Source organism: Salvia hispanica, chromosome 4 (assembly GCF_023119035.1).
Source record: "Salvia hispanica cultivar TCC Black 2014 chromosome 4, UniMelb_Shisp_WGS_1.0, whole genome shotgun sequence".
NCBI lineage: Eukaryota > Viridiplantae > Streptophyta > Magnoliopsida > Lamiales > Lamiaceae > Salvia > Salvia hispanica.
In genome coordinates, this window is record NC_062968.1 from 20337201 (window position 1) to 20356891 (window position 19691).

General features: G+C 36.4%; 4 protein-coding genes across 5 annotated transcripts; 1 reads left to right on the plus strand and 3 right to left on the minus strand.

Annotated features, from left to right (window-relative positions):
• Positions 1 to 445: 445 nt before the first annotated feature.
• Positions 446 to 887, minus strand: LOC125224571 (2S seed storage albumin protein-like). Its single transcript, XM_048127990.1, has one exon. The coding sequence runs from the start codon at positions 807 to 809 to the stop codon at positions 522 to 524; it is 288 nt and encodes a 95-aa protein (XP_047983947.1). The 5' UTR covers positions 810 to 887; the 3' UTR covers positions 446 to 521.
• A 904-nt stretch (positions 888 to 1791) lies between these two features.
• On the minus strand, positions 1792 to 5763 carry LOC125221960 (vacuolar-sorting receptor 3-like). Its single transcript, XM_048124316.1, has 12 exons — positions 5296 to 5763; positions 4263 to 4955; positions 4096 to 4184; positions 3939 to 4008; positions 3781 to 3864; positions 3625 to 3701; positions 3471 to 3552; positions 3271 to 3353; positions 3124 to 3190; positions 2519 to 2647; positions 2326 to 2435; positions 1792 to 2204 (listed from the first exon to the last, which is right to left on the minus strand). Exons 1-12 carry the CDS (start codon positions 5603 to 5605, stop codon positions 2106 to 2108), a joined length of 1893 nt encoding a protein of 630 aa, XP_047980273.1. The 5' UTR covers positions 5606 to 5763; the 3' UTR covers positions 1792 to 2105.
• A 4743-nt stretch (positions 5764 to 10506) lies between these two features.
• Positions 10507 to 13564, plus strand: LOC125218223 (dual-specificity RNA methyltransferase RlmN). Of its 2 annotated transcripts, none has more exons than XM_048119856.1 (8): positions 10507 to 10807; positions 11288 to 11398; positions 11505 to 11639; positions 12140 to 12244; positions 12445 to 12614; positions 12710 to 12809; positions 12898 to 13124; positions 13356 to 13564. In XM_048119856.1, the coding sequence occupies exons 1-7, from the start codon at positions 10547 to 10549 to the stop codon at positions 13114 to 13116; spliced, it is 1101 nt and encodes a 366-aa protein (XP_047975813.1). In that variant the 5' UTR covers positions 10507 to 10546; the 3' UTR covers positions 13117 to 13124; positions 13356 to 13564. The 2 variants fall into 2 exon arrangements, with proteins under 2 accessions (XP_047975813.1, XP_047975812.1); XM_048119855.1 differs by having other exon boundaries at positions 13364 to 13564.
• A 3587-nt stretch (positions 13565 to 17151) lies between these two features.
• Positions 17152 to 18316, minus strand: LOC125220602 (serpin-ZX-like). Its single transcript, XM_048122755.1, has 2 exons — positions 17891 to 18316; positions 17152 to 17511 (listed from the first exon to the last, which is right to left on the minus strand). The coding sequence occupies exons 1-2, from the start codon at positions 18314 to 18316 to the stop codon at positions 17152 to 17154; spliced, it is 786 nt and encodes a 261-aa protein (XP_047978712.1).
• Between the last annotated feature and the right edge of the window lie 1375 nt (positions 18317 to 19691).

Genomic DNA, 19691 nt, shown 5'->3' on the forward strand with positions numbered 1-19691 from the left:
TCTCTCACATTAATATAAATATACTATTTTCTCTTTCCACCTAACATACAAAACAAACCTCCGAAAATCTCGTCCATCTCACAAGTGTGACATCTTTTATAGGACGGAGGAAGTATAATTCTAGTTGCTTGTATGTTGTATTATAAATTTCTTGTTTCTCCACTTTAGGAGATGAAATTTATTTATCACTTGGTTTGTCACATGTACACCCAATAGTCCAATACACACACTATACACATTACTCATACTACATGCACTCCACACACACATATAGGCATTAATCACCCACACAGTGGCCTGACGATTAAGTAGGAAAGAAGATGATGGAATTCTTGTGTAATCACGCTCGGTCGATTGGGTGTAAAAATGTGATTCTTGATTGAAAAATTGAATATTTGGTTTGTTTGATGGAATTTCGATTGCTGCGTTGTTGTTTTTTCTTTGATTTATGCCATAACGTTTATGTTTATTTGGAAGGTGAGTAAACACACAAAAAACATCGTCACCGATCTAATATTTGGTCAAACAAAGAGGAGGCGGAAGTGGCATTGGTGCTCGCCAAGGCCGCATCGGCGCGGGAGGGCGCGTGCCTGCTGGTAGACCTGCTCGGATTGGCCGGTCTGGTAGCGGCGTGTGCTCTGCTGCACCTGGCTGACGGCCTGCCTGATGGCCTCGCAGCCGCACTGCTGGCGGTCCATCTGCTTCAGCTCCTGGCAGCAGGCTTGAAGGTACGACTCGAGGTTGTCCTCGAAGTCGTTCCTCTGCTGCAAGAAGCGCTGGCCCGGCGCCCCTGCACCTGCTGCCTGCATTCATGGTGGTTCTCGTCGGAGAGCTGCTGCGAGTGCGGCCTTGGTTGCCATTGTTAAGATGTGAGAGACTGAGAAAGAAAGGTGAGTTTGTTGGTGGTGTTTAATAGAGGATTGGAAGGGGTTTTACGTGTTGATTGATGAGGAAGAGTGAGCCTCCAAGCTTACACATCGATTCACATGCAAATGTTGCCAATTTCCACGTCCTCGCCTATCTCATTTTCTCGTTTTCATTTGTCAAGAGACATATTCAGAGTTCATGACATTAGATTAGTGTTCAACGGAGTAATAATAACAAAATTTAAACAGATTTGAGTGCCTTTATTATGTTTTATTTAATTTTATTTTGTGTGTCATGACATAATAGAACAATTGTGTAATCGAAATCAACAGAAAAGTAAAGAGACGCAGAATTTACGTGGTTCACCAACGTTGTGTTGACTACGTCCACAGGCAGAAACGGAGAACATATGTTACTCATTCAGATTACATAGTTATGTGTCGTACTTATATATAAATAGGTACACGGACGACGCGCTAGGCCCAGTACAACAATTTGGGCCTAAAATATAAATATATCATAGCGTCGGGACCCCGTTCGGCTAGCGGCAAACTATACAGATTCAAGGCTACTAATATTGTGGAACCAGCTTATCTTACCATAAATACCAAATTTTTGATATACGGTTCTCTCTTTCGGTGAGGTAAAATAATAGTATGATTTTTTCTCATACTAAATTTTTGACCATATATGTTTAAGACTGAAAATGAACTTTGGTGTATATGTGAGTACATACGTAGGTTCAAGACAAAAATCGATTAAATTATCAAATTATCAGGTATATCAATTAATCTATCATCGCGCGAGCGTAACAATAAGCATCACACAGCTAGCACACTCAAACCCCTACTAAACTTGAGATGTTATGCATCAATTGTGCAAAAATACTTTAACATCATTTCATCTAATAAAAACACATTCATCTAAAAAAGTTGCATATTTATTAAAATGAGCTCCCAACACACCATTTAATCCGTGGCATATGGCAACATACATACCATTATTAACTGCTACACACTAATGCTACAACTAACAATGTTCGAACTCACCCTGCATCGACAAACATCCAAGATACATGCCACCCCGACTCAGGCATTCGCATACATAAACACGTCACAGTGATTCTCAACGTATCTATAATCAACAATTCGTTCCAAAACTGTATAAATTCGACCTTCAAAACCATTGTTGGAGATGCAAATCGAGCCCCCACATCACCGTTGCATTCAGAATCACGGTCAAGCACGATCTATATCTACGTGATTTGGTACTTCGTTCTGGCTGTCCAGAGGCATGTATTGGGCCATTATAGCCCTGATCTCCGAGTCCATATACGACTGAAGTGGAAAACATGTTATATTAGTAAGAGGGTTGAGATTCGAATGCGTTTCAACTACATAGTTCTTAGTCATGAGGCAGGAATTTGTGGGAATCTGATGGATAGATCGAAAAACTTACCCTCAGCCTCTGTTTGTACACGAGATAACCACCACCACCGGCCAAACCCAATACGATCAAAACAAGCCAAACAGCGCCCCAGCCATACTTCACCTCTGAGGCACTCGTACCTGCAGAAGAAATGATATACGAATGAAATAAGGAAAACTCGTACAGATAGATAGTAAAAGACAATTCTTGGAGTCGAACTAACTGATGCAGGTATCTTGGTCCCTCATATACAGCAGGCCGCTGCTACATGTGCACTCGTAGCTCCCCCATGTGTTTTTGCAGTTGCATTCGTTGCATTGGCAAGCTTTCTTCTCCTTACATTCATTAATATCTGTGTGTTAAAATGTAAAAGGTTATAAATTGTGAGGAAGTGTTTACTTTGCATGATAAATTAGACGCAATGGATTGAATATTTGAAGGCTAACATGAAAAACAAGAACAAAATTGCTCAAAACAGCATAGACAAAGCGATGAAAAAGACGATTTCTAGCAATCTAACAAGCTTAATCTTTTAAAATATGACTCACCAATTCATGTCTTTCTTTTTCTAGACCTCGTAAGTTACTCGGAAAAAAAAATTTGGCATCTCAACAGATTGCGTAAAATTTGTAAGGGATGTTAGTCTTGAATAATATTGAAGCTGTAATTTAATCGAAAAGATTGTAATTTCTAGCAAATATTGTAAATTCATTATCCAATTTGGTTCACATGGTTTTATTAGGTGGGGCATTATCGGGAAGAGAACCGTCTAGCATGGTGAACTGAGCTTCGAAGAAACATACGAATGTTGTGCAGATAGTTCTTTACCTTCACAATGTTTAACACCATCGCCTTTGAATCCTGGAGGGCATTTGCATTTTCCATCATCACTATCCTGTTAAAAATGTACTCAAAAAATTCATTCATACCCATTTTTAAGCTTCGGATGATGACACGGTTTGAAGGTTAACTAACCACACAAGCAGAGAAAGTGACCCCGTCTCTCTTTTCACCCCAGCAGCCTCCGTTATTTATTCTGCATCGCCCAGGCCCACTTGCTGCACATGCAGAACGAATGTGAATAGTTTTCGATGCTCAAGAGGGGAAGATAAGTTAGTCCATCCCAACTACTTGGTGTTCGGTAAACAAATAAACAACAATGATCCTTAACATACCAGAACAAGATCTGTAACCATCTCCCCTAAATTGCACGCCGTTAACTACTGGGCATTCACACACTCTTCCTCGAAATGTGTCCTGAACACCAAAAACGTAAGAAAGGGAAAAACTTGAGACAAAACAATGTTTATTTTTATTTAAATAAATCACCTTGCAAGCTGTGACATTTGCTGCCTTGTCTTCCCAGCAGCCACCATTATTGTGCAAGCACTCATTTGTTTCTACATCTGCAGCTAGAAAGTTTCAGTTTCGATTTCATAGTCATATCATCGCACTCAACCTTTTAATTACTCAGGAAAAGCATACCGCCATTTAAACAAACAGATGGCTCCGTAGTTTCTTCAAAACCAGCACATATAGCTTTCGAGACAGCACCTTTCTCCAACTTCCCTGAAAGCAGACACGTCAAGAGAAGGCGGTATTTGACTATCTTGAAGCATTTCTACATAAGGTTGCTAACAGACCTCGATACTGGCGATTGTTCACGACAAGGGTAGGCAAAATGGTTACATCGCCACGCGATCCTTTACCAATCTACAATTTTGGCATATGAAATGATTGTTAACAGGCAATAACATAATACAAAGACTATTTTCCCGAAAGAGACATGCAAATACTCACTTGAGCTTCTTGCTCTTCTTTCAGAACGGGATTGTCCGCATCAGCATCAGGGTCGCCCATGCACTTTTCGATTTTACTCAGATCAAGACCTGACATAGAAGCAACAATAAGATAAGTTCATTTTGTTTGTGGTAAACCATCATGTTTATAAACAGAGTGTAATCTACCTAAAGATTTGATAACCTCTTCGGCACACTCCTTGCCGTATTTCTTCTCCTTCATGGGGCATCTGATATGGAAGTCAGTAACATAGTCCCACCAAATCCACGGCTTTCGGGTCTCATTTGCCACTCTGAAAACACATAGCTGTCTCAAGTTCTCAAGCACCACATCCTTTCCATCATAACCAGAGCTGAAATCTTGCTCCGGGTCCGGAGCACAGTATCTCCCATGGTTGAGGCATTGCGACTTGCATTGCTTGCTCACAGTGAATGCCTCAGGGCAGTACCACGTGATATAGTGCGGAGTAAACTGAGTATAGCCACCTTGCTCGAGCATTATAGCTGCACCCTTAAAATCCTTCAAGAACTCCATCAACATATCACACTTAACCCCACACTCGTCATTGCTGTTAGTCCACAGTTCATACTCCACTCGTTCATCCGGATGGGGGACGGATTCCCTCCAGTCGAGGTTCACATTCACTACATCTCCATTACCAAGTGCTTTCTTTAGCTTCTCACCGAAACTCTTATCAATCAGCGCAGAAGGTATTGTTATATTCGCAATATACTCTGCAGCTGCACGATCCTCTTCGGGCGAGTCCATCGTGATCAATGGCTCATCGCGGTGGTCAGCCACTAGAACAGCAGCTGCGCCAGCATTCTGAGCATTCCAAACTTTCAAAGCAAAGAAGCAATCTGCAACAAAGAGTACAACACCATAAACTCCCCAACTCCTCTGTTCAATAAGCTAAACTAACTACAGAAAGTTCCTAAATCAAGAATGCCTCAGCAATCACAAGACAGGGAATCTTGAAATTACTTGGAACAGAAACTATCTCAACAATCACAAGGGTATATCAGGAAATAAGTTAGTTTTACCTAAATTAAACCGTCAAGCACAAAACTGAAATTCACATGAAAAACCCCTAAAAAGATGCGAAGATATGCATGATAATTAACTAACTCAACCTCAATTATAAAATATGCCATAAATTAAATACCAAAAAATAAGAAATTGAATAAAACACAGAAATACCTCCACGATCAACGAGAACAAAGGTGGGTAAAGCTCCAGGCTTGGACTTGAAAGAAATCCCAGAATCCTCAAATTTTTGGCAGCCCTTTCTATTATCCTTTGGATAAACCACAGTTCCAGCCATGCTTCCACCATATTGTGGAATCCCAAAGTTACCGATGGCACTATCGTAATTTCCCTTAATGCTTTCCGGGGATAGTACTTTCAGGCTGTTCTTCTCCACCAGAAACCGACCCATCGCTGATTCCGCCCAAATCAGAAGTAGAAAAGGCAGCAAGATTGCAGCTTTCGATCTTCCAGAACGCCCCATTTCCTGCAACAAGCAAAAATGCCAGGATTTTGGTTGGGTTCGTTCCTTTTTGGCTAGATTTCTTGCTAAAGCTAAAACACGCAGTGAGTGTGTGTTTGTGCGTGAGGTTTCTAGGGTGTGGAGAGTTGAAAATGGTGGAAATCCTAGAGTATAATAAACAGTGTAGATTTTGATGGAGTTGTCTGTTTCTGTCTTGATAGTGGAGCTAGAGACACGTTTTTGGTGATTCATGGATTAATTTATTTCCGCATTCAATATCTAATCGAACAACAACACGAATACAGTTGCGTTTTATGTTTTATCCAAACCTATTATCCCAAACAAAATATAGACGCCCGAAAAATGTTAAAATAAAAAACTATTATTGATCCTTTTAATTTTAAAAAAATAATAGCTTTTTTTTCAATTCGGGAAACAATGATAGAAGTTAGAACAGTTTTTTTTTTAATGGTAGTAATTGAAATCATTTTAAAAGTTTTGTTAGTTATTGGTTTTAAGATGATATTTTATACACTTTTTATCACTCCGTATAAAAATAAATGAGAAATTATTGTTGCTCCTTTTGTTTAAAATGTAACACATTTTTTGACAATATTTTGAAAACAAAAATCATTTTAATTCTGAAATCACAATCTTATCAGCTCCTTATTTATGTGTCTTTTAAAGATTTACTAGTTACTTCATTTGTTTTTTTTAATAGATGCGTCTTTTCTTTTTTTGCAGGATATTTAAAATTGTGTCTTAAGTGAATAGTGAATAAAATAAGATATAAGATTATTTTTTGTCAAAAATAAAAATAACACAATTATATTGGAAATTCCTAAAGTAGAAAAATAAATCAATTAAATGAAACGGATTGAATACTTTTTGGAGAGAGTATGACTCGATAATCATTGTACTATATTCTATTCTAGAAAATTAACTAATTAACAGCTTTGAGAATTGGACTTAATAGTGGAATGAATTTACTTCCCACTTTCAATTTATATAAATATTGTTGCAAATATTTTAGTTCAAACAAAATTTAACACAATATTCTAATTTTTTACATCAAACATAAATTAAATATATTATGGTTTTTTAAAGTAACCAAATACACATGTATAACTAAAAATCGAAATATGAACTACTCCCTCCGTCACTTTGATCGGGCACGGGTTTTAAAAATTGTAATGAAAAATGAGTTGAAAAAGTTAGTGAAACGTGAGTCCTACCTTTATATATTAGTTTTATAATAAAATGAGAGTAGGAATGAGTTGGTGAAATATGAGGTCCACTGCCAAAAATAGTAAAAGTGAAATGGGACAAATTATGTAAGATGGTCCGAAACGAAAAATTGGGATGAATTATATAAGACGGAGGGAGTAAGTAATTACCAAATTCGCCGTAGATTCAAATACACCACTCATAATAATAAGGCAAAAGAATTGGGCCCATCGTTCAAAACATCAAATTAATGAATTTGTTTTCTTTTATTTTCTATGAAAATGTAGTGACTCGATACCGACTGAAATAATAATCAAAAGCCTCAAAAATAAAAATAATGTTCTAAAACTGAACTATTGTATGGTCGAGGAGTTTGAAAGATACTTTTATAGATGTATATTTGTAGAGGTTGCTATCTCCACTTATGGATGTGATTGTTTCAACGTGTTTCTCGTGGGTATTAATCATGAGACTTACATCTTTTATCTTTAGAAAATGTCTAATTAAGTAAAAGATAAGTCTAAAATATGTACAACTACTAATATTCGGGTAAAACGTCATTTTTAGTCACTCTTTTCTTTAAAATTCTCTTAATTCCTTTAAAACAAGTTGATTTTTTAAAAAATTCTTAGTAAGTAATGTTAATTATAGTATACCAATCACAATTCACAACAAATCACCAATGACTTTATCATTCGTCCATAAAAATAGAATCTCCGAAATTAAACACATGTAATAATTGTCTTCCTCAATCAGTAACATTAGAATGATAAATTAAATATGAGCTCGACTGTGACACATCAACTCCTTTGCTAGTAGTACTATTATTACTCTCATTTAAATACACTATGGATGAGAGGAGAAATCACGTTCTCCACCTGCCCTATTTATTGAAAATGTACACATGAATTTTATTAGTAGAAAATATACTTCCTTCGTCTCAATGTAAGTTAATGAGCTCATTTTTTTAGGCACGATATATAATCCTCTTCGTCTCAATGTAAGTTAATGAGCTCATTTTTTTAAGCACGATATATAATCTCCTGCACCTAAAGTGGGCATAATTTAAATCTGAACTATAAATTCAAATCAGCAATTTCCCTCTAACGATTCAAATCTGCATTACTGTTGATCACAACATCCCACCAAAGAGATGGATGAGATAATTGCGAAAATTTGATAGCTTATAAATGGTGGGTTCATCACCTCAAGGAGTTGAGCAATCTCTCTGGAACGCAAGCCTCTTGAAGAGCATATCTGCAGCGGGCCTCGTGGCTCGCGCTGCCGGATCACCTCCTGTGCGTCATCAACAACCACTGTGTATACAAATTATGAAATCAATAATTTGTGTTAATGGATTACGATTGACTAAATTTGATGGAAACCGATCACACACCACATTGAGTCTTAATAATGTTTGTTACATTTAGGCCCATGAATGTTGGGCCAGTATTTCCTATATACTCTCTTTTCAGATTATTATCTTATCTCAAATTGAGACTATATCGAAAAACTTCACATTAATTTACATGTTGAAACATAAAATTTTAACATATACTCCTAGTATGTTAACATAATCTATAAAGGAAAATTCTAAACAGAGGTACTAATAAAATGTTTTCCCCTAAATTAGGGACACACTTGCGCGCTGGTGACCAAATTATTGGATGGGAGATTCAGAGTCCTACAATATAAATTTCTATGGGTATAAATCATTTTATAATGAATTACAAATATGTTTTTAAAATATATAAGTTTCATTTTCGATCTTAAACTTGTCACGAATAAAAAAATCTAACATAAATTTTGTTTAAGGTATAACACCACATCGAATATCAATTAGTGGATGGAAACATTGTATAATGTTGATTGCGATGGGATAACCTTGTTATACAAATCAAAGGAGTAGTTATAATTGTTGTTTGACTTCAATTTTGCTACAACACTGTTATTTAACACCACATGTCACACTTCAGGCACTATTTAAATGAATGGGCTAAATCGCTACCACTTAATTTATGATTAGTGCGTTCCAACTGGTTTCAAATTAAACATCTACTTTTCAAATCAATTCACAAATTTTTGGATATTGTATAGTTTCCACTTTCCATGCAGTTTCATGAAATTGGAAAATACACGTTTTAACATCATGTGTGCGTGTCAACGTTTTTTGAATACATTATCAGTAGCTGAGATAGTCTATTATAAAATATATTAGTGATAAAGTAATTTTGAAGAATTGTGAAACTCATATAGTAGTTGCTATTAGTAGAAATATTTATTTCTGGACTATTGTTTATACATAGCAAGTAATGAAAAATACAGCTATTAATATGATGTCAGCTGCAATTTGCAAGCATTTCAAATGAAACATGAGAAATTTAGCCGCCACATATTTTGTTTGTTTACCCTTTTATAGATCGCAGTCAGTCAAAATTTTTGAAGTCACATTGGGAAATTAAAATTTAAGCTTTCCCATTTAATTTATTTAGCTTCCTATTTTATAATAATATTTGTTGTAAAATAATCTCTCTTATTTTTTTTCCTCTGTATCTCTCGACCTTTTTCATTTTTCATTTTACTCTCTTTTTACTTAACTCACCTAATACAATTTTTCTTAATATCCGTACCGTAAAGAAACATCTTCATTACTATAAAACAGAGGAAATATCAAGTAACACTATTTTTAACTGTCATTTTCCTCATCTTTCTTAATTTACTAATTATATATTAATTCTTGTGCATCCATATTTTTTTATAACAGAAAAGAGCAGTAGTAGTATTAATTTTCTTATATGAAATTGTGTTAATGAGTGGAAAAGAGAATAAATACTTTGGCGGTACATTTTTGTAAAGGACATAGACGTCATTATGAAAAATGGTCACTACTATAAATAGTAAAAACTGAATTCATCAAAATCAGCTGCAGATCAAATCGGAATCGGGAGAAATGGAAGGTCTGATCCCGCTCCTCATCCGCGCCGTGAAGAAACAGAGGCCTCAGCACGCCTACCGCTGCCTCTCAGTCTCAGAGAATTCCGCCGGCAGAAGCTACCACCTTCTGCTCTCCTCACACCGCCGCACGCGATCCGGTTTCAATCCGGCCGAAGCATCGGAGAATTGCGCCGCTAGAGCCGCGTTGGAGGCTTCTCCTCATCCCAGTGCCGGAAATGGATCCAGGCGTCACGGCCGAATCTCACCCAGGGCTTGATCGGTTGAAGATGAAATCAAAACAGTTGGATTAGTCTTCTTATTTTCTTTTCTTTTCTTTTTTAATTATATGTTTTTGTTGCGAACAATTATTTATTTATGACCAAAATTTATGGAATCTAATTATATTTTTTTAATTCTGCAATGTTTAAAAATACCCTATTTTTTCTTGATTATTTAGGACAAAATATGTATAGTCTGATTTATTTTTATACCAATATCCATAGATTTTGTGTGTGGGATATAGATTTGCAAAACATTATGAATTTTGACTTTCAAATCTAAATGCAAAAAAAAAAAACAGATAATTGAAAAAAATATCAAATATTATACTATTAGTAAAAGTTGTGAGATTGATTATAATTGTAGTTCACCCATAACATAATTGTTTTTAAAATATGCCAGGTACATCAATTTAATTTGACGAATATACCTTCATGAAGTGTGACTACTTGAATATTTTGAAATAACAGAAAATAGGGTGAACAAAATCACAACCCTAATTTAACGAAGTAGCGCCGGCCGATGGCGTTCAAGTGGAAATCGGTGTTCGACGTTTCCGCCATTAAATCCGATTTCCAGGTAGCCGGTTTGAACCCTAACTTCATTCCCCAAATCTGGAAACACGTCTTGAAAAATCCTGATTGCCGATGGGATGATATCCCTTCTCTGCCCTCCGCGGCTTACCATCTCCTCCATTCCAAGTTCAAACCCTCCACTTCTACTGTCCATGCCGCCATAGATTCTTCCGACCTCGTCACCACTAAGCTCCTCATCAAATTGCAGGTTACTGCCATCAGTTTTGTTTAATTTGCATTTTTTATCAACTCTTCTGCTTATAATCTGTCGGAGCTCTACTGTGATTGTATATTTCGATTCACATTGCGTCTTTGCTCTGCTTGTTTAGATAGCTGGTTTTGAAAAGTAATTGAGGTCAAATCAATGCTTTAATGATTACGAATTTGATTAGTCTAAACAGACTTGAACTTTACTATTCTCTTATGATTGTGTTTGTATATGCTGTTATAGGCCTTGTTGGGATAAATCTTTGGTGTTTCCGGTCTATGTTCTGTTTGAAAAAACTGAGAATGAAAGTGTACTGAATTATAAGAAGAATCTTCCTTGGAACGCGATATGTTCGGTTATATTTTTTAGTAGAACATAGCCTGTATCTGACCTGAGTATGTTTACAAGACGGTTTTTGGTAACATTTTGTTGGTTGGTTTGATTCATGAATGTCATCTGGTTCTACTTTGTTGTTGCTAGAATGGAGAATTTGTGGAGGCTGTGATAATGAGATATGATACTCGATTGGGTAAATATGATGGGAAACCTCGTCTTGGTGGTCCTAGGTCAACCTTGTGCGTATCCTCTCAGGTAAATATTGTGGAACATGGAATCACAAATTTATAAGTTGCCTACTCTGTGTGCAGCTGAACATTTCTGTATAGCGATAATGTTTGTAATGTTGTTGTTATTGTAGGTCGGGTGCAAGATGGGTTGCAATTTTTGCGCGACAGGAAGCATGGGATTTAAGAGCAATCTGACGTCGGGGGAAATTCTGGAACAGTTAGTTCATGCATCGCGCATATCAGCTATACGCAACGTTGTCTTTATGGTATAAACTTTTTAAAATAACACATGTTAGCATCGCACTGAATTGTTTAGTGCTTTACTGGTAACTAACTGTTAACTCGATATCTCCTGACTTTCATGTGGAGGAAGTAACTGTTGTTATTTTGAAGTACGGTCAGAATTGTATACAACGGTTGATTATAACGAATCAGAAACAAATGAAAAGTCATACAATCACAAGTTTAAAGAGCTAGACACAAGTACTTGTTCTTAATAAACCAATTACTGGGTTAAGCAAGCAGCGCTTTAAGTTCTCTGAACTCTGAAGTTGAGTAGATTATGCTAAAATGTTTGTACGAAGTACCATGTAGACACTTTACCTTTCTGCAAACTGCAACAATGAGCTCAATATACTGCTTTAGTTATGTTCTTGCTTATCCATCAAAAGTCAAAGAAGATCATTCCATTTGTAATAGCTGTGATTGTTGTGTGGGCTCAAGTTTGAACTGATGTCATTTGTATATCATTATTTGTTGTGAGCAGGGAATGGGAGAACCTCTAAATAACTACTCGGCAGTGGTGGATGCTATCAGAGCCATGACAGCTTTTCCTTTCCAGCTGTCTCCCAAGAAAATTACTCTCTCAACGGTGCGTACTATTTATTCTCATGATCAATGTCTTTCATGTTTATCTTATTTTGTACTACCTATTTCTGGATCTCTTGGTTATTTTTGCACTGGGTTAGTTCCACGAAGTTTCTCATAATTGCATGGGAAGTGACAACTTGACTCGGTCACTTGTTAGGCACCATCTTTGCTTGATTTTGATTAATTGCAAATTGTGCATAGGTTGGCATAATACATGGCATTAACAAGCTGCAGAAAGACATGCCAAACTTGAATCTAGCAGTCTCACTGCATGCACCAGTTCAAGAGATCCGCTGTCAGATTATGCCTGCTGCTAGGGCTTTCCCTCTGGAAAGACTAATGAATGCATTACAAGAATATCAGACTACCAGGTGTCATTTTTTCTCAATTTGCCAACCTCTCATGACCACCAGATTTTTCATTTTTATTAGAGATGATTAGAGCAACTCATTCGATTTTTCTGTAGTCAGCAAAAGATATTGATCGAGTACATAATGCTTGATGCTGTCAATGATGAGGAGCAGCACGCTCACCAGCTTGGCAAACTGCTTGAGACATTGCAATCGGTAACCTTCAATGTGCTAAGTTGCAATATCTGCTCATTTTTTTGAGGTCTCATCCTCAGATCTAAGGCCATTCTCTGATTTCACGCAGGTTGTAAACTTGATACCTTTTAATCCTATCGGTTCTCTAAGCTGTTATAGTACCAGTGATGATCAGAAAGTCATCAAATTTCAAAAAATACTTAGAGGCACTTACAACATCCGTACAACAATCCGTAAGCAAATGGGACAAGACATAAGTGGAGCATGCGGCCAGCTTGTAATAAAAAAGCCAGATATCTTAACAGACATTGAAGATCTCCGTATTTGATTTTCCAGGTCAGATCATTTGAGTTCTTTCATACACACCTGATTAAGCATCACTAGATTCAGAAACTATTTCTGTTGGCCTTCATAAACTTCATGATTCAAACTTTAACTTGCATCGGTTTAGATGATAATGCATATCTAGACATTTCCTCCAAAGCCAGAATTTAATGTTTGATCGCATTCACATTTGCTCGTCTCTACTTTAGGACTGCCTGATATTGATATGGATTACTTGACTAGTGACACAGGACAAATATGCGATCTGGGCGCTTTCGTGCTCTGGAGTAAAGCATAGCCTAGCGAATCAAGAGTGAACTAGGTCGAAATCATTCCATGATCGATGAGATATTATTATGTCGATTATCAGTAGGCAATGTATCAAAAGCTTTCTTACTATCTCATTGTTGTCCAAGTTATAGGTCATATCTTAATCAAGTCATTTCATTTTATTTGCCGCAATATAATATAAACGACAAGACGATGAATTTTTGGAAAGAGATATCTGTTTACATCAAGTAAATAAATAGTTGATGTTTGAGCTAAAAGTTTGAGATAACCAAGGGTTGCAACTTAGAAATATACTTGCTATGTTAAAACAATAAACTAATAACAAATACCTACACAAAAAATTATATTCATCATACTAACATAAATTTTAATTAACTGAAAATATGTATACAAAATTAATATGTCAAAAATAGATAAATATGAAAAAAGTAAAATGATTTCATTCTAGAATTAATGGAAGAGTTAAAGGCCAAAACTGGTCTTGAATATATACCCATTTTATGATTTGGTCCTATAATTTATCTTTTGAATTGTTGCATCCTGAACATTTCAATTCGGATCACAATTGGTCCTACACTAACAATTGCATCAATTTTTAAATGGTTTTAACTCGATTTTGACCGATTTTTAAACGGTTTTAATCCGAATGGGACTGTTAAAACCATCAAAATTGGGTTAAAACCGTTTAAAAATTGATGGAATTGTTAGTGTAGGACCAATTGTGATCCGAGTTGAAATATTCAGGATGCAAAAAATTCAAAAAATAAAGTATAAGACCAAAATCATAAAATGTACATATATTTAGGACCAGTTTTGGCCATACTATTGATGGAAATAAAAAATTGATGGTTGATTGAACAATAATAACATGATTCATAATGTTAATATTCTTTAGACAAAAAGTGAGTAGTAAATAGTAACTTAAGATTTACTACATTAGATGAATTCTTTTCTTCTATAACAAATACTATCACTTATAATTATAGGACTCCGACCAGTTCAACTACATCAACTAAAAAAAGAATTATGATCAATACAATAAAAGATTTACAAAAAAATAAATAAAAAAAATTGATGAAAAATAATTGTTGTGTCTGATTGAATAATATTTAACCTATTCATAATGTTAATATTATTCACAACAAAAAAATTGCTAATAAATACTCTATCCGAGTATGAATTCTTTCCTTTATTCTGTTCCTGAAAAATATGAACTATTTCTTTTTTAGTCCGTTATTGAAAAGTATGAATATTCTAATTTTAATAGCATATTTTCTTTTTAATGCGGCGATACTCATTTTCCTTTAACAATACTTTAAAACTTTTTCTATGTATCTCTATTTTACTTTATCAATTATGTATTAAAACTCGTGGCCAACTAAATGTTCATATTTTTCAGAATAGGAGGGATTAATAATATCACTTTTATTATTCTGATTCACATTAGATGCATTCTTTTACGTATAACAATATATAATTATCGAACTCTAAATCGATCGAACTACATCAACCACATAAAAATATGTTACAACCTATTCATAATGATAATATTATTCACAAAAAAGTGCTAATAAATAGTAGTATCACTTATAATTAGTCGGATTCACATTAGATGAATTATTTTCATCTATAAGAATATCAATTACAGTCACTTATAATTAGTCGGATTCACATTAGATTAGGGGTGGGGAAACGGTTCTTGGTTAACCAAGAACTGAATAAATAAGGTCAAGGTTCGGTTTCGGTTAGTGGGTTTAGAATTTAGGCGGTTCTCGATTCTAACCGAGATCCGAAGGGTTAGAACTGAAGAACCGATAGTTTAGGATTTAATTTTAAAACTTAAATTATACTTTAAATTGCATTATTTGGATAATTTGTCATAGTTTGGTAATTGTGCATATATGCATTGTTTTACTCTACGTTTTTTCATTTTAATCCATTTTCATTGTAGGATGTTTTTCTTTCTTTTTTTTTTCAATTACACGAAATATATCTTTATTTATATTCTACTTAATTTTTGTCAAAATCAGTTTCTAGCGCAATTGGTAACCTATCATTCCTTCTTCTCTTCCATCCAAATCGAGACCTAGCAAACAAAATAAATTCTTTTTTTATTTAAAAATTGCAATTGATTTTGGTTCCTTCGGTGGAACCGAAGAACCTATAGGTCAGAAATTGCAATTGATTTCGGTTCCTTTGGTGGAACCGAAGAACCTATAGGTCAGAACCGATCGGTTCCTTGAGGAACCAAACAGACTAAAGGTTCAGATTCGGTTTCTGTTCTAGATTTTAAAAAAATGGGAGTCGGTTAGCCTACTAATCGGTTCGGACCGAATCCCCATTCCTAATTAGATGAATTCTTTTCATCCATAAGAATATTCCCTTATATTATCGGACTCTAAACAGATCGAACTACATTATCTATGTAAAAATATGATATAAGTATTGAAGAGAAACAACAATATCTTTAATTCCTTACTGTCACCCCACCACGTGAATGCACATATGTTCTACTTCAAAAATATTTATTGCTTTAAGATCTACTAACATGTTTAAAAATGAAATTATTATATGAACTTGTTGAAAATCCAACCAGTTTCGACCATATTATCTTTTCTGGTCAGCCTTAGAAATTTCATAAATAAATTGAAGTGCCAATAATCAAATGCTCTTCTTCTATTAGAACATTAGTATTTGGTTGATAATTAAGATTAATAAATAATTCCATCTTTTATGAATTAATAACGATTAGAATTGTTATATTCCATAAAACAATATTCTTAGTTTGGATCATTTCCTATTCTCATTCTAATGAAATATTAAAATACCAATAAATAAACTAAAATTAAAGCAATAATGACATTGGCCAATCATAAAGTTGTGGCCCTAAAACAATGAACCAACCCATTAATATGCAAGAAAATCAAATACTCCCTCCATCCCGGCTAAGATGACACATTCCTTAGCCGGCACGGGGTTTTAGGAGTAATTGGTTAATGTGTTTAATTGGAGAGAGAAAAGGTGGGTGGAAGTATTAAAATAGAGAGAGAAAGAAAGGTGAATATTTTAATAGGGGTGTAGAAAAAGTGGTTGAGTGTATTAATTGGAGAGAAAAAGTTTCCAAAAAAGGAAATGTGTCATCTTAGTTGGGACAAACTAAAAAGGAAAACGTGTCATCTTAAGCGGGACGGAGGGAGTAACATTTCATGAAAATGAAATTTGAAATTCATAGGAGGATAAACATTCCAAAATATCTAACCCCAATAGACTAATAGAGTAACAAACGCAAGCAGGCATGTCACATAATTTCTTAAAACTCGTACCGATATTCAAAATTTAACAAGCTTGCGGATTGAGCAGCTGGCCGACGAATAGAACTAGCCCGCTCGTGTCCTCTCTAATAGTGAAGATGAAAGGATGGTCGGCCACAAACCTCGGCCGCCGCACACTGGACTGGTACATGTGTTACACTGTTACAGCCGCGGCCTCGGTGCCCTCCTCATTCACCTCCACACACGCCTTGTGCAGTATCTCGTCAGCCGAGAGCTCCTCTCCGGAGATTCCTCCACCATCTCTCTCAATCCACCCCCCTCAAAAATACCCACCACTCCAAACTCCTTCAAAACCCTAGACACTTCAAACAAGAAGCCCATCTTAAACTTAGGCATGCGAAATTCCGCATGACCCATCTTCTCGTTGTCAGGGAGATGGCGCTCCACAAACCCGGGCTCAGAGCAAACTCTCTCCATCAAAGATGGCAGCCCGTCTTGGCATCCGGGAGATAGATGTACATGGAGAATCTGCTCGTGTCCCTGCCATGATGGTAAGGTAACTTCACAACTTTGAAGCCATCGAAGATGCCTATGTATTGCTTGTCCCGGCTGGTCATGAAGGGCACGCGAATAGAGCTTCCGTTTAAGAGGTGGAAATCTGCATCTCTTGTTAGATCTGCGTCGAATTCGTTGCTCCATGTTCCTTTGAAATAGACTGCATTTGTGAAGATGAGTCTTGTCAAGTCGAAGATTGAATTTGGTCGGAGTACTTCTGTGATGCGGCCATTTGTTGCCTTCTCACACCACAAGTTCACTTTTTGCCTAGCCTCTTCTGTCTTTGAAAGTATTAAGATACACAATTTTAGCATAACACTACAAAAAAACAATAGCGTTTGCGAGCAATTATGCATTAAAACACGTGTGGTTTCAAAAGTTTCTATTTCAAGGACTGAGGTAGTACTATTTTAGTTTATACAGTAATTAGCATATCGCATCTCCCAATTTTTTGTCTAACAAACCGAACTTCACCTATATATAATTATATATTATATCGGATGATAAAAAAGTACTCCATTTGTCCCATTAAAATTATCGCATTAAAAAAATGAAACGTTTTTAAAAATGGAAACAACATTCTCTCTGTCTTACTTTGCTCTCTCCTCAGTTAACTCATAGAACAACACGGACCACTAAATTGAGAATAAACTTGAATACCTGATACCAAAAATCAACATGTTGGGCAACTGCCTTGTAAGAATTCTGGACAATATCTCGAAAAGCCGGCTTGAGAGTCAGGCTCTGATCGACCCAGAGTCCATTCTTTGTTGACAAGAGGGGCCCACCGGCATGTCCCTCGGCGAAAATCGTGGCCACAATTTTCGAGTAGAAGGAACTAAGGTGTTCCACGCGCTCTGATTTGAGATAAGTGAGAATCTGGTCGCGCGCTGAGCCACTCGATCCGGCGGCGCATAGAGACAATGCAACGTGGATGGAGAGGGGCGAGACGACGACATTTTCGGTTTGGTTGTCTGCGGCGATCACGTGCTTCGCAAGGGAAAGGTAGCCGTCTGTCGCTTTCTTCACTAGTCGCTTGTTGAGAGAGATTTTCGACAGCCGCCGCAAGGGAGTTTTAAGAGGCATTATTGATTATATTATGAATATTGTTATCAAAAGGGTCAAAGGAATTTATTTATAGATGAGAGACAAGGGTAGGGTTTCTTGACTTGGGCATCACCCTACCGATTTACAATTTACTATATTGACTTCAAAATCTTGGTTGAATATTCATGAGCAACATTTGAAATTTGATTTAGTTTTATTCCATTATTTGAAAATAATTCGTGATGCTATTTTAATATCTCCAAATCTCCCTCGTCCACGGAATTCCAGTTGAAACCCCTGCCGTCGCGGCAGCCCCCGGTCGGTGGACGTCCCCCGAATCTGTTAACTGGAAAGGTTTCCTGGCGGCGTGATCCCCACACGGCCTTGCCGTTGTTGTTGTTGTAATTGTTGTTATTGTTGTAACGCTTCATATGAGTACTCAATGAAAGCACCCGATGTTAGGGACTCGGTCCCCTGAACGACGATCGGCGGCTCTTGCTCGGCGATCACGATACGACCAGCGCCCGGGTTAGGGTCGACGGCTGCTAGAGACGGCTGTGCGCGGGAATTCTCTCCCGTCGGGCAGCAGTTCTTCTAGGTTTAACGATATGTTCAAAGATAAGTTTGGGCAAATAATAGTTTTCATTCATAATAAAGTTTATGAACATAGCCCTATTTATAGACTAGTTTATGAACATAGCCCTATTTATAGACTAAGGACCCTAGAGTTGGTTTGACTCCTAAACCTAATTCATCTCGGGAAAGAACAAAAAAAAAAACCCGAAACAGAGCTTATAATTACGCTCGACTCATTACTGGAATTAAATAATAAAAATAAACTAATATCCAAAAATAAGAAATAAAATAAAAGGAAAAAATACTCCTAAAGCTATTTGGGAACGTAGTCGCTCAACAAGTCCGGCGGGCGACGGTTCCTCTTCGGCTTTGTTGTTGCGATGGACGGATGCTTCCCTTTCGCCGGTGTCATCGGCGTCTCTGCAGTCGCTACGTCCGTCTCGGCTGCCTTCGCCGGTGGCTGTTGCGGTTCCTGTTCAAGGGCGGTATCAAAGATGCACTTTCGATTATCAGTAGGCAATGTATCAACAGCTTTCTTACTATCTCATTGTTGTCCTAGTTATAGGTAATATCTTAATCAAGTCATTTCATTTCATTTGCCGCAATAATCTTATTTAAATCATACTAGTATCTTCTTGTATAATCTTCATTGGATATAATACTATAAACGACAAGACGATTAATTTTTTGAAAGAGATATCTGTTTACATCATGTAAATAGTAGTTGATGTTTGAGCGAAAAGTTAGAGATAACCAAGGGTTGCAATTTTGTTACTTGCTATGTTATATACTCCTTTTGCATAGCATGGAATGCACATATGTATACCATTTAACTTAG

Bases quoted from the DNA above. Each gene is read 5' to 3' on its own strand.
- LOC125224571 (XM_048127990.1), bottom strand. From the start codon at position 809: ATGCAGGCAGCAGGTGCAGGGGCGCCGGGCCAGCGCTTCTTGCAGCAG.
- LOC125221960 (XM_048124316.1), bottom strand. From the start codon at position 5,605: ATGGGGCGTTCTGGAAGATCGAAAGCTGCAATCTTGCTGCCTTTTCTA. The intron at 3,865-3,938 runs GTCTGTTAGCAA...GTCTGCTTTCAG, and splicing joins GAACAATCGCCAGTATCGAG to GGAAGTTGGAGAAAGGTGCT. The intron at 2,205-2,325 runs GTAAGTTTTTCG...TTTCCACTTCAG, and splicing joins TGTACAAACAGAGGCTGAGG to TCGTATATGGACTCGGAGAT.
- LOC125218223 (XM_048119856.1), top strand. From the start codon at position 10,547: ATGGCGTTCAAGTGGAAATCGGTGTTCGACGTTTCCGCCATTAAATCC. The intron at 10,808-11,287 runs GTTACTGCCATC...TGTTGTTGCTAG, and splicing joins AGCTCCTCATCAAATTGCAG to AATGGAGAATTTGTGGAGGC. The intron at 12,245-12,444 runs GTGCGTACTATT...AATTGTGCATAG, and splicing joins AGAAAATTACTCTCTCAACG to GTTGGCATAATACATGGCAT.
- LOC125220602 (XM_048122755.1), bottom strand. From the start codon at position 18,316: ATGCCTCTTAAAACTCCCTTGCGGCGGCTGTCGAAAATCTCTCTCAAC. The intron at 17,512-17,890 runs GTATTCAAGTTT...ATACTTTCAAAG, and splicing joins ATGTTGATTTTTGGTATCAG to ACAGAAGAGGCTAGGCAAAA.